This window comes from Lycorma delicatula, chromosome 12 (assembly GCF_047948215.1).
Source record: "Lycorma delicatula isolate Av1 chromosome 12, ASM4794821v1, whole genome shotgun sequence".
NCBI classification, from domain to species: domain Eukaryota; kingdom Metazoa; phylum Arthropoda; class Insecta; order Hemiptera; family Fulgoridae; genus Lycorma; species Lycorma delicatula.
This window is the reverse complement of record NC_134466.1, coordinates 23487898-23501216: the sequence shown is the minus strand read 5'-3', so window position 1 is coordinate 23501216 and position 13319 is coordinate 23487898. Positions and strand designations below refer to the sequence as shown.

The 13319-nt window shown below is 31.6% G+C and overlaps 1 protein-coding gene across 13 annotated transcripts in view; it reads left to right on the top strand.

Annotated features, from left to right (window-relative positions):
• LOC142333473 (uncharacterized) overlaps positions 1–13319 on the top strand; it is a 68598-nt gene that overhangs the window by 39647 nt on the left and 15632 nt on the right. For all 13 annotated transcript variants that reach the window (XM_075380685.1, XM_075380698.1, XM_075380693.1 and 10 more), the window contains one exon: positions 2647–2866. In XM_075380685.1, coding sequence (XP_075236800.1) covers positions 2647–2866 — 220 coding nt within the window. The remainder of the gene's footprint in view (positions 1–2646; positions 2867–13319) is intronic.

Sequence of the window (13319 nt, the reverse complement as noted above, 5' to 3'; positions counted from 1 at the left end):
GGAATGCCATAACACTGCACACACAAGCAAGAGCAATATAAATTCCGAAATAAATCTTCTACATTTCCACACACAATGTAAACTCCTGGTTGATCACCATATATATATATATTTTTTCCAAACTTTATACAGAGTGTTCAAATTAAGAGGCCCCATTCATTCACTTAATTTAGTCTATAAATAGTAGTTTATTGGCAAACACTTACATAAATAATTTACAGAAGGTGTTGAAAATGATGTCTTCATTTACTTTTATGCACTTGTCAACACGTTTGACTATGTCCGTGGCTACTGTTTTTAGCTGTACCCTGTCTGTTTCTTGGATGGCATTGGTAATGTTAGTCTTTAATTCTTGTAGGGTGTATGGATTGCAACTATAAAAAATTTCTTTTAACCCCACAGAAAGAAGTCTGGATTAGTCGGATAAGGGGATCTTGGTAACCCACCATGATACATTGGTCTAGTGGTGAACTCTATATTGCAAATCAGCTGATTTTGAAGTTGAAAGTTCTAAGGTTCAAATCCTAGTAAAGGCAATTACTTTTATTTGGATTTGAATACCAGATCATGGATAAGTATTCTTTGGTGGTTGAGCTTAAATTAACCATACATCTCAGGAATGGTCGACCTGAGACTACAAGACTACCCTTTATTTACATTCATACATATCACCCTCATTCATCACCTTACAGTGGTTCCAGAGGCTAAATAGAAAAAGAGCAGGGGATCTTGGTGGTCACAATCCTTTAGAAATTTTCGGTGGATTTTTCCACTGAAAAAATCCTGTAGCATCTCCACAATAGAGTGAGCTGTATGGAAAGTGATGCTGTCTTGTTGCAATCTGCGGTCATACTCATCCTCTTGCAGTAAAACTATGGAACTGTTGGATAGTTTCTTGGTAGATGGCAGCATCCAGTTTTTCAAAAAACAAGGGTCGTATTCTTTGTCACCTTGAAACTGCACATCATACACCTATTTTTTGTATGTGTAAGGGAGATTAAAAAAAGCGTGGTTTTCAGTATCACAGGTCCAGTTGACTATTAACATATCCACAAAGGTAAGACCATATTTCATCTGTGAAAAATACGTGGATAAAATGTCAGAGTTGCCTCTAATGAAGTTCTTGAATAATTGACAGTGATGAACCCTTTCAGCATAATCAGTATTAGTTAGCTCATGGAAAACCTGCATTTGATATGGATAACATTGTCCTCTCTGCAGTGTGGGCTGAACCTAATGAAATCTCTACAAAGATTTATGAGATCTTGTAACTGCTCCTTTAATGTTTTGTATGACCTATGTCACACTAACCAGTCAGGCACGTTTCTAGTCTAACATCAACTTTTTGATGTTATGACAAATTTAGATTTGTCTCTAAACAAGTTTCTATCACAAATTTTATCAAACAACACATGATTACGCAGCATTGTCCAAAAGACAATGCACAACATTTTGGCAATAATCAAATGTGTAGACAATAAACAGTCCTCTGCATTCCAGCTCCAGTCATACAAACTACTTCCACATTGTTTCACCCATCTCGCACCTATAAGTACATTTTTAACAAAAATATGCGTTTAGTATAAACTATTAAGTGATGGGGCCTCTTTTAAGTTTTTATATATTTTTTTTGTTTTTATTATGTTAATGTCATTGATGATGTTGGTTGTGATGAGTAAATTTAATACATTGCATCTGCTTGCTATCTTGAAAGTACTTCCTGTTTTCAAGAATGTTTCCTAGATCAGTTTTCATGTGTAGATCATACTAACAGTCAACATAAACTTCAGTTATTATAAAACATTCCAGCTTATTCTGTTGGAGAACTTTGTAGTCCGTGTTGTAAAAATAGACCCTGACAAGTTGACTAAATTCAGCGTTCAGTTCAGTTGTAAAATTTAATATGGTGTACTCTTTTTTCTTTTCTTTTTTTTACAAAACTAATACCTACAATCTGTTACCTTGAAACAATGAAGAGATTTATCAAATGTTCATAATTGAAACTAGTAGGAATAAAGCCAAACAGCAGTTGACTGTTCATTGTGGCTGGCTTCCTATAGCAGCTACCAATGGATAATAGTGAATGAATTTTTTACCCTGTGAAAAAATGTCTTACCTGACCAGGACTCAAATCCAGAATCTCCAAGGGAAATTGTGCCATAGAGATTGGCAAGTTTAGCTTTATGTAAAATATATAGTTACAAATAACTCTGTGTGTATGCATATATGGGGAAACCTTAACTAATTGTAAGAGAACCAAGGATGCTATGTCTGAAAAGTTTGGTTTATACTATTTTTAAGTTATTTTAGTAACCCTTCTGTACAGTTATCACATGACCGCTTCATAAATCATACATCATTCCACTTTTGTATCTCTGAGCTTTTGGAAAAGTTAATTTGATAATCTTAATAAACATTTTTTACTATTATGTATAAAATAACATATAAAAGCATTTAACATGATTTAAAGTTGTGGGACAGTGATTGATATTAAATGTACAGCTAGATTATTTGTAGCTTAACTGTGGATCTTGACCTTACTTTCTTCCAAAGAAAAAAGAACTATGTTAATACTTATGATTACACTTTTAAACGTTTTCAATATTACTGTCACGTTAAAATAAATATAAATGTTTTGCATTACAGCTTCATGGAAGTATAATAAAGGATGTAAGTTTTCTTGGTGGATCATGGCCATGGGCTCGTGGTCAACAATCTAGCCTTTTAAGCGGTGCAGCCGAAGGGAGTGTTAAAGTTTGCACTGTTGATGGACGTGTACTTCATAGTTACCATGCTGGACATAGCCTAAATACGGTTTGCCCTACCCCTGAACCATACAGCAACGGTTCTGATGATGGATTCTCAAGTAAGGAATTCTATTCTTTTAATATTGTCATTTATTTTTTTTTTCTCCATGTACTTGACTCCCTGCTAAAGAATGGTTATTAGTCTATGCATAAGTAAACAATGTGGTGAAGATATTTTACCTTAATATTTCATGGAAGTACTTTCATGAGATCCCACATTTTCGGTCATGATTGAATTAATTTTGTTATTGCTTATTTTATGTATTGTTTCTGTTTACTGTGTTTATTTATAAAATACATTCTTACTTTAAAAATAATTATGATTATCTGACAATGTAAGTTATTGAAGACAAAATGAACTACCCTTTAGTCCATAACTGTAACTCTAGGTTTCTTATACTTTTCAGTATACGTGTTTTTTAGATTATTAATTCAGTACATTGAATCGTCAAGTTTTGAGACTGATGAACTTGTAATTTTCATCACATTCAATTAAATAGTATAAGATTTTAGCTTGTGGACAATATAAATTCTCAGACAATATAAATTCTTGTGTTTTAAATTCTCAGAGTATATAACTGATTTCCTCAGTTAAATACTCTACTTTCCTGTTATATGTTATGAGTAGTAGAAAATACCAGTATAAAAATTGAAGATACAGTATATAACTGTATCAATTAAATTGTGTATTTTGCTGTATTTTACTGTATATATATATATATATATATATATATATACACACACAGTAGGTAAAATAAACACATCATAAAGTAATGGATACACTTTAGACCTGATACACATAAGACTACATTTCATTTACACTCATACTAATATCATCCTCTGAAGTATTATCTGACAGGTAATTACCGGAGGCTAAACAGGAAAAAGAAAGACCTGATACGCATAGTAATTATATGCAAAGAATCTAATCTAGTGGTACTAGACAGCTAACCAGCTATACATTTATTTATAATATAATAAATTATACATATACATGGCCTGTTCAGAATATAACTGAACTTTATTTTTTTAATCTTTATTGTTAATTTTACATATTATTGGTCCTTTCCCCTTCAAACTACTCCCATCCCCTATTCACACTTCTCGCAGTGGCATTTCCACTTTGTGAAACAATTTGAAATGACCTTTAAGATCCACAACGAACTTGCTTTAATGTCATCAATAATCTCAAAACAGCGTCCTTTCATCACTGATTTTAATTTTGGAAATAAGAAAAAAATCGTAGGGAACCAGATCTAGTGAGTAGGAAGGCTGAGGGAGAATAGTCATCTGATTTTTGGCATAAAACTAAAGAATTGACGAAGCTGAGTATGCGGGTGCATCGTTGTGGTGAAGGAACCATGAGTTGTCTCGTCATAACTCTGGTCTCTTTTTTCAGATTTTTTCATGTAACCATTGCAAAACACCTTTATAGTACGCATGGTTCGCTGTTTAACCTTGAGGCAAGAATTCAAAATGCACAATTCCATTAAAATCAAAAAATCGGAGAACATTACTTTGATATTGGATCAAGACTGACGTGCTTTCTTGGGATGTGGAGATCATATGCCAATCCATTATGATGTTTGAACTTTTGTCTTACTGTTTATAAAATGTTGTAGCTGTAAATCCGGCTTTCTTCTCCCATTGTGATCCTTTGCATGAATGTTTCATCATTATTGATGTCGAGGTAATATCCGCCTTGGTGTAGTACATTGGCTAGGGTAATACTCTTAAGTATTTACTGGTGGTTCAGATAATAAATACAGACATTTATCACTTCATAATTAGATATGATCCTTTAATAATTTGAATTAATAATACAAGATTATGTATAAGTATATATTAATCCTTTTAATGATTCTATAAATGATAGATTGTTAAAGAATATATATTATATTTTGTAAGTTTGTACGTTGAGTCCATGAAGATTGACTGAATGTAGTGTGGAGCCAGCTTATATAGTGTGTACAGAGGTGCTGAATTGTCAGGAGTCGAGTGCATCTGAAAAGAGTTGTGTGAACTGATAGAAAGACCTTTAAATTTTAAAGTCCTTCTTAAATAAATTTTTAATAACATGTACTAAGTCTGAACATACAGCCAGCCAAACAATATCATGATTTTTTTTAGAGTATTAAAATGAAATTGTTACTAAAATTATGAAATGATAATAATGCTTGAGTAATCTATAATTAAATAATGTAGTTAATAAATAAATAATATAATATACTTGAATATAATGCATAATCTAAATGTGAATTATAATTATGTAAATTGAATTATAAATGGTAATACAGTGTTTATGAGTATGTTAGCAATCTTAATTTATGCAGGTCTAGACCTCTGCTCGCCATGACGAATCATAATTGGACAGATTGAAAAGAATTTGTTTTTAGTAGTGGTAGTACATCACTGTAATCGATGTAGCTTTGTTCTTGGTTTGAATGTTTTGATTGTGGCCATAAATGTTAAGGATTACATTTCTTATTACTATCAATATTATTATTGTTTGCATTAATGTTAAGATTCGTTTTCGGTGCACTCGATTTCCTTTGTTTTCAATTGAAGTTTTTCGTTGGCATCCGTAGGTTTTTTGTAAAATCGAATCATTCTTTTTTAGGGGTTACAAAAGAATCTTTGCCTTTCATATACCGTACATGTTTATGCTTTGATTGAGAAATATTCTCTTGAGGTAACCTGCATGATTTATTTTGATACAGTCATCCCGTTGCAACAGATATTTATGATTAACATCGATATTTGAATGATTAGTTTATTCGTCGAATATTGTCAATATTGTTTATTATATTGTTTATTATTATTGTAAAATTGTTTGGTCGATACCTTAGGTTGTGATTTCTCAGTAATAAAATGTCTTTCAACATTTGATCCTTGTTGTCTCATCTGGATTTGTTGATGCCCAGAATATCATGAATCATGTTCATTTAGCTTTTCTTCAATTATTTTTTTCTTCATTGCATTGTCAACACATAATATTTATGATTGAACTCTTCCAATTTTTTGTGTGACTGAATATACAATAAGTATTAATTTCAGAGTTACTACTTTCTAATTTAGAATTACTAAATTTGTCCATATGGATGAGTGTATTGTGTTTCTTAGCACAAATGTTATATCGATTTTTTGAATAACTTTGATTAGTGAAATGGCCTTTATGCAGACAATTAGAACAATTATAATTTTCTAAAAAGGCTTTACGTTCATTAATGGACAAGTTTAAAAATTCCTTGCTTTGATATAAGTAATGATTTGAATTACAGAGTGAACATTGGTTAAATTTTGAATAAAAACTGACATTTTTTTGTTTGCATATTTTATGATTTAAAGTAAAGCGTTTATTAAACATTTTAGTTGAATTATTGTAGCGATTTACTTTGACATTGTTTCCTGTATTCACTTGCATATTTGAAGTGACTACATTAACATTTTCAAGAAGTAGTCTTTTTGTGTTGAGAAATACTATAAAGTTTTTTAAAGTTGGAAAGCCTTTGATTTGACAATTTCTCATTCCATAATCTTTGTGTTATAATCCAATTTAGATGTTGGAAATTGGACTACGGTAAATTCAAATATATTAACAGAAGTTGCATTGCTTCAGGTTAACTTGTGAGGATATTTTGTTAATAAAATTAGACATCTACAGATTCTCTTTTTATGGAATCTGAACTTACGATGCAGTTTGGATTATGAGGTGCAATTAAATATTTGTTGTCAAATCGTACCTTTAGTAATTCTAGAGCAATAATATAATTTTCATTAGCTATTAGCAGATCTTTAATGATTGCTAATGCTTCATCTTTTAACAAAGCATGTAAATAATGTAGTAAATCACTATTATTATGTATTAAGTTAATAGATATGTTATAAAAATGCTGCCACTCTACTCTAAATACAGGTATATTGATTGGTTTTAATTGTGTTTGGATAAGTATTGTATTTTAATTAATTTTTTTATTAGATAATTTTTGATTATTGATTATTAGTATCGTTTACTAAATTTAGCAATTTCAGTTCTGAAATGAACAAGTCTTGTTCGACTTGTTCACAATCCAAAAATAAATCGTCATCAAATTCCATTTCAATTTTTGATTGAATGATTGTTATATTTTCTTCCAAATCAACAAGATTCCTTAACTTAATCTGTAGGTCAATTCTGTCTTCTTGTGAGAAATCAAATTTATCAGTAAAGTTGCGAATTCTCATTATAGTGGCCTTTACTTGACCCTCTTTGTCTAAAATGAATCAATGATATTACATAAATGATGAAACAATGTAAATTAAATGTAATAATAAATTAAGAAAGATATTATGTAAATAATGTTGGTAGATCTAGATGCTGTGAATCCCTTTATGCAATAGATTGTTGAATATGAAGATTTCTTGAATGATGTTTCTTCACATTGTAGATTTTATCCATAGTTTTGGTAGATTAAATGATGAATTCTTCAAAAATGCTATATATATCCGGCCCAAAGGACCAAAAAATATGTCAAGTTAATATCCCCCTTGGTGTGTAGTTCCTTGGTTAGGGTAATTGCTCTGTAACACTCTATAATTTACTCCCTAATTACTCTATATTTACTGCTGATTGAAATAATAAATAAATATAGACATCACTTCATAATTGGAGATGAACCTCTAATATTTGAATAATACAGGATTATGTATAAGTATATATAAATGCTTTTAATGATTCCCTTAATGATATATTGTTAAAGAATATATATTATATTTTGTAAGTTTGTACACTGAGTCCATGAAGATTGATAGAAGGCTGACTGAATGCAGTGTAGAGCCGACTTATATAGTGTATACAGAGCTGCTGAATCATCAGGAGCCAAGTGCATCTGAAAGGATCTATGTGAACGAATAGAAAGGCCATTAAATTTTAAATAAATTTTTAATAACATGCAGAGTCCTGAACAATCAGCTTGTTAGGAAGTTGCCAACAAACATACACTCGATGTTCTTTCTGCTGTTCGGTCATCAAACGAGAAACGAGCATTGCTGCAACTGTGATATTCAGTTTTTCAGTCAAAATGTCATGGGATGATCCAATCGAGATACCAATCTCTTTTACAAGTTCTCCGACAGTCAATTGGCAATTTGCATGCTGCAGATTGTTGATTTTCTGAACACACAGGTGTCATCAGTTGAAGTCAAAGGCTTGTACATGTACTTATCCTTAAAATGATCATCTAGAGTTGACTATTTTTATTTTCAGTTCTTATAATATTCTTTCTTAAAACTAAAGCTGATTATTTCATTGAATGAGCCAGTGTCTTTTTGGATTTGAATGAACAACTCTATTTTCTTTTTCTTGTACTGATTTCACCACTTGTGAAGACAAAAATTTTGAACTTTATTGCCAATCCACTATGTTGGTGGGCAGTCATATGTAACATTAATCCCTTGCAATTTGACATAGAGCAGCATATATTTTAAGCGTGGGAATCATAACTTTGGTTCAGTATACTTAATCCCCTTCATGCCAATATATTAATTCGCATTGTCTGTTTATCGCTATGTAACAGTGTTTTATGTAATAAATTATATGAATTTCTTATATGCTGCACACCTATAATTTCTAGTAAGCATAGTTAATTTTTATTGAACAAACAGAATAATAAAAAGTTTAAAATATTCACTGTAACAAATTTTTAGATTTTTACTTTATTTGTAAAATTCTCAATCGCGAAAAATGTTGTAAATAAATTTCAATATGCAACCTCTTTGTTGCACATCAAATGTCTAATCAAGGGTTCTACCCATGCATGGTGTAACATTCTTTGTTTGTCAAGCTTTGCCTGAAGAACTATAGCCATCACTTTTTTCACAGATGGAATCACTTTCACTATCTTTGGTGAATTTTCACCTGCTTCTAACCACTTTTAGACTGCTGTTAGTTTTCGGTTGTTACAATGAAACCACATTTCATTTACTGTAAAAACTTTGAAGAAACTCAAAGGAATCGTGTTTTCAGAAAACATTTAACCAAATGTTAAATTACATATGTGATTTTTATCATTTGACCTTGTCATATAATTCATTAAGGTGGATAAAATACTGCAGCTCGATGTCTGTGTCAAAATGTTGTCCTCCTAGCCAGCGTTTTATGAGAGCAAAGAGGTGAAAATCAGATTGAGGCAAGTCCAGGCTGTATGGTGGGTGATCAAACACTTCCCAACAAAAACATTTTCACTCACTTCCTTCCCTCACCGCCTGCATCATGAACATTTGTACATCCTGCTTTCAAGTTCCTGCACCATTGTCGCACACCGCTGTCACTCATTGACGTTTCACCGTACACATTACTTATTCGTTGATGAATTTCAGCTGCATTATACCCCTCAGCCTGAAGAAATCAAATTACCGCACGCACTTCACAGTTGGCGGGAGATGCTATTGTTGTAGACATGTTTATGTGCTAGCTGCGTGTTCAGAATTAAACGAAGTGACAAGATGTGATTGAAGGCCATACTAAAGACACAACACATATGCGCAAAGGTTCATCCGATTTTTGCGCGGGTTTTTATTTCGCAACCAATCGGACCTTGGAAAAAAATAACCCTCGTACATAACACTTGGATATATACATTTAATACAATTCTACAGTTGCAACGTTTGATGCAACCAATCTTTAACTTTTACATACCTGAAGAAAAATGATAAAAATTATTATACATACATTAGTAAAAAACAACATATTACCAGAACATTTAACATAAATCATAAGCTTAAAACAAGACGTAATAGAATAAATTGTTACCAACTAGGCCTGCCCGCATGTGATTATCATTTCTTTGGACTGCTCAAAGATGCTTTATAAGATTTTTGATTTTCTGCGGGTAATGGCTCATAAATGTTGGGGAATACATAAGGAATAGACAAGCTTCTAGACAACTGGACCAAGTGCATTGAAAAGGAAGGAGAGTGTGTGAAAAAATGACTTCATTTGTTCAACTCCTACATTTGTTAAATAAATCAAAAGAAGAAAGAGTGGACAATCATTTACTTTCCTTCGTAGAATTAGCCATTTTATTGTAAATTGAATAGATAAAAGTAGAATAAGACTTCAATTATGCTGTAAAACACAATGTTATTTTCCTAAATTTTATTATATTTTGCATTAAAAAAAAAATTGTTCAAAATTGTTTGTGTATTTATTATGCCTTACTTTGCATATATAAGAATTAAAATACTATGCATTATTAATAGTCATAAATAGGAGACTGTACAACTGTATAATTCTGTTCATAAATTTTAACGTGTAAAACTATATTTTGTAATTAATATTTATAGTTCGTATGTGTACTTTGGTACCATAAAATTGAAACAGGTGATAGTAGTAGTGAGGTAATAAATTACATAAGAAATATTATTATTATCTGGTGATAATAGAAAAATTATAATGGGATAAACACATTTATATTTGAGATAAGATATATATTCAGTAAACGAATATTTATTCAAATATTAACACTATAATAAAATGTCATTTTGTTTGAACAATTGCCTTGAAAAATACTGAACAATTCTCAATTTTTTTTTGTAACCTACTTTTTTTCATCTTTTTCTGAGATTAGCCAGACGGGATTTAAGGAATTTTACTACCATAATCCTTTCCTGATACTAACGTATTATAAGAAATGTATTATGGAAATTTGTAGTATGTAAAATGCCATGCTTTTTTTTAACTAGATATAAAAAAGGTTATTTTAACACACTTTATTCAATTAGTTTAATACTTGGTTATTTTTCATCATTATCATCTACTCTTCTGCTTGATGGCAGGTTCCTTATGCCACTGCTGTCTATACGCATTTTTGTCCCAAACCTTCTTTATCTGCTTGTAATTTCCAGTCTTTACCTCATCTATTAATATTTTTCCTCGCTTCCTGCATAAGTTGTCCTACTTCTTCTGTACTTCTCACATAAGTATTCCTTCAACTTTGTAAAAATTAAATACTTCTTCCATCACTGTTAGTTTTTATTATGGCAGCAAAGAATTTTTTGTCATGAAGTCTGAGTTAGTGTTAGCATTGTTTTTACCTGTTTCTTGTTGTGAAATGACCCCTTAAAGAACCCAATCAAGAAGTCTGATGGGATGAGGTCTAAATCTTAAGATGGATGTAGTAAAACCATCATAATTTTTCAGTGGTTTCAAACATTGATTGTGCAACATGAAGAGACAAGCATTATCCTGAATTCATTCTCTGAAAACAGCCAGTATTGTTTATTTTTAGAGACATCTATAATATTTTATAAGTGTATCTATATCAATTTTTGAAAATTTGTTGCTATATCTAATACTCACATAAAACTGTAGTACTTAACAGTGGGTGTATATTTTTATTTAACAGTGGATATTTCCTCTCCATGCTTTGCTTCTTGAATGTCAGCTTATAATGTGGATCCAGTTTTTCTTATAAGTAACTCATCTTTCCAAAAATTCCTTTCCTTCAATCAAAGATTATTGGTTGAATTCCTTATACGAGGGTTATTTTTTTTTCAAGGTCCGATCGGTCACGAAATTAAAACCACAGTAAAAATAAAAAATGTTTTATTTGTAACAAGTACTTACATAGTTACGCTATTTCTCTACGTAGTCGCCACTCCAATGTAGACATTTATCATAGTGTGGTACCAACTTTTCAATACGCTCGTCATAGAACGGAGCCGCCTGTGTTTTCAGCCATGTTTCTACGCCGGTCTGCAACTCTTGGTGGAATTCATGGAACATGGCACGACTATGACGGCAGCCTCATACAGCGTGACTCTTTAACGTCTACAAAGGGCAATTCAGAATAAGCGGAGAGGAATGTTGTAATCAGGCATTGTCTTTCTCCATGACAATGCTCAGCCACACACTGCAGCTGTAACTAAGAAGCTCCTGCAGCGTTTCGTCGGGAACTGTTTGATCACCCACCATACAGCCTGGACTTGGCTCCATCCAATTTTCACCTCTTTACTCACATGAAACGCTGGCTAGCAGAACAACATTTTGACACAGACCGCGCTGCAGACCGGCGTAGAAACACGGCTGAAAACACAGGCGGCTCCGTTTTATGATGAGGGTATTGGAAAGTTGGTACCACGCTATGACAAGTGTCTAAATCGGAGTGGCGACTATGTAGAGAAATAACATAACTATGTAAGTACTTGTTACAAATAAAAAATTTGTTATTTTCATTGTGGTTTTAATTTCATGACTGATCGGACCTTGAAAAAAAATAACCATAGTATATGCAAAATATTATTTCTTTATTATTATTGGACTTGGAAGTTAGACACATTTTTCCATACTATTATGCCAGTGAAAATTCAGTCCCACAGTGTTTTTCCGTAAAGTACGTTTCACGTACTGCTATCAGCTGCTGCTGGGTAAAATGACAATTTATTTAGTAATGTAAGGGAATAGGCTATAATAGGCTATTAGGCTATAAAATGTTACTCATAGGCCTAATTTCTGTAATAATTGCCAAGATAAACAGCTGTTTTGAACGTTCCTTTATTGCAGCCTGTTCCTCCCACCACATTGCTGTCATTCTGATTTCAACTGTATCGTTCAATGTTGTTATTCAGTTTACACTTACAGTTTCACAGTTTTTTTTATAAAGACATTGCGTTGATTTCTTTCCATAGTGAAATTTATCTTGTTTTTTAGTAAAGTTGTGTTTATGTAAAGTTTTCATTTTCCAAATTTGGTTATAAAACCATTTTGTTTGTATGCACTTGATTTCTTGTTTTCAATTTGTAGTTTAGCAATATTTTTTGCAGAAAGTAAACAGTTTAAACGTGGCAGAAAATAGTTCTTATGCGATTGATAGAAGTAGAGAGGTTATTAGATGACTTAGCATCTGATTCTGAACATTTAGATATTGTTAGATTAGATGAGACCGATGATGAGGATGAATTTTTAATAGAATTACTGATTTGTTTTCTGGGGATGCATTACAAGCCACTGATAGTAATAACTTGGGGTTTAAGTTTGATGGCTTGTATAACTTTAAAGCTGGCTTTTGCATAGATCCATGTTTTGAGATCTATCAAACTAATAAAACCTTTTAAGCTAGCTGTATATCAACTTTTTCATGCTAAACATTTATTAATCAGTATTCTAAAATGTTTACTATTTAAGTTTGAAATGTTGTATACATATCGTAAACAGAAAGTAAATTCAACATGCTTATTACTTTTATTAAAAAAAAACTCACGCAGATAGGGGGTCACAGTTACCTGCATAACTAACATGTTACAGAGTTAATTATCTTGCACATTTTTTTAGAATAGTGTAGTTTAAGAATAACAGAATATTTACAGTTTTCTGTAGTATCCTTAATGTAACACTTGTATCCTTGAATAAGTTCAGTAATGCAACATTTAGAGTTGGAATTAAATATTCCCTAACCTCCACTCAAATTTAGAAGTTTTCAGATTCTTTTCATACTTTAACAATTTTAAAGGATTTTTTTTATATAAAGAGTATTT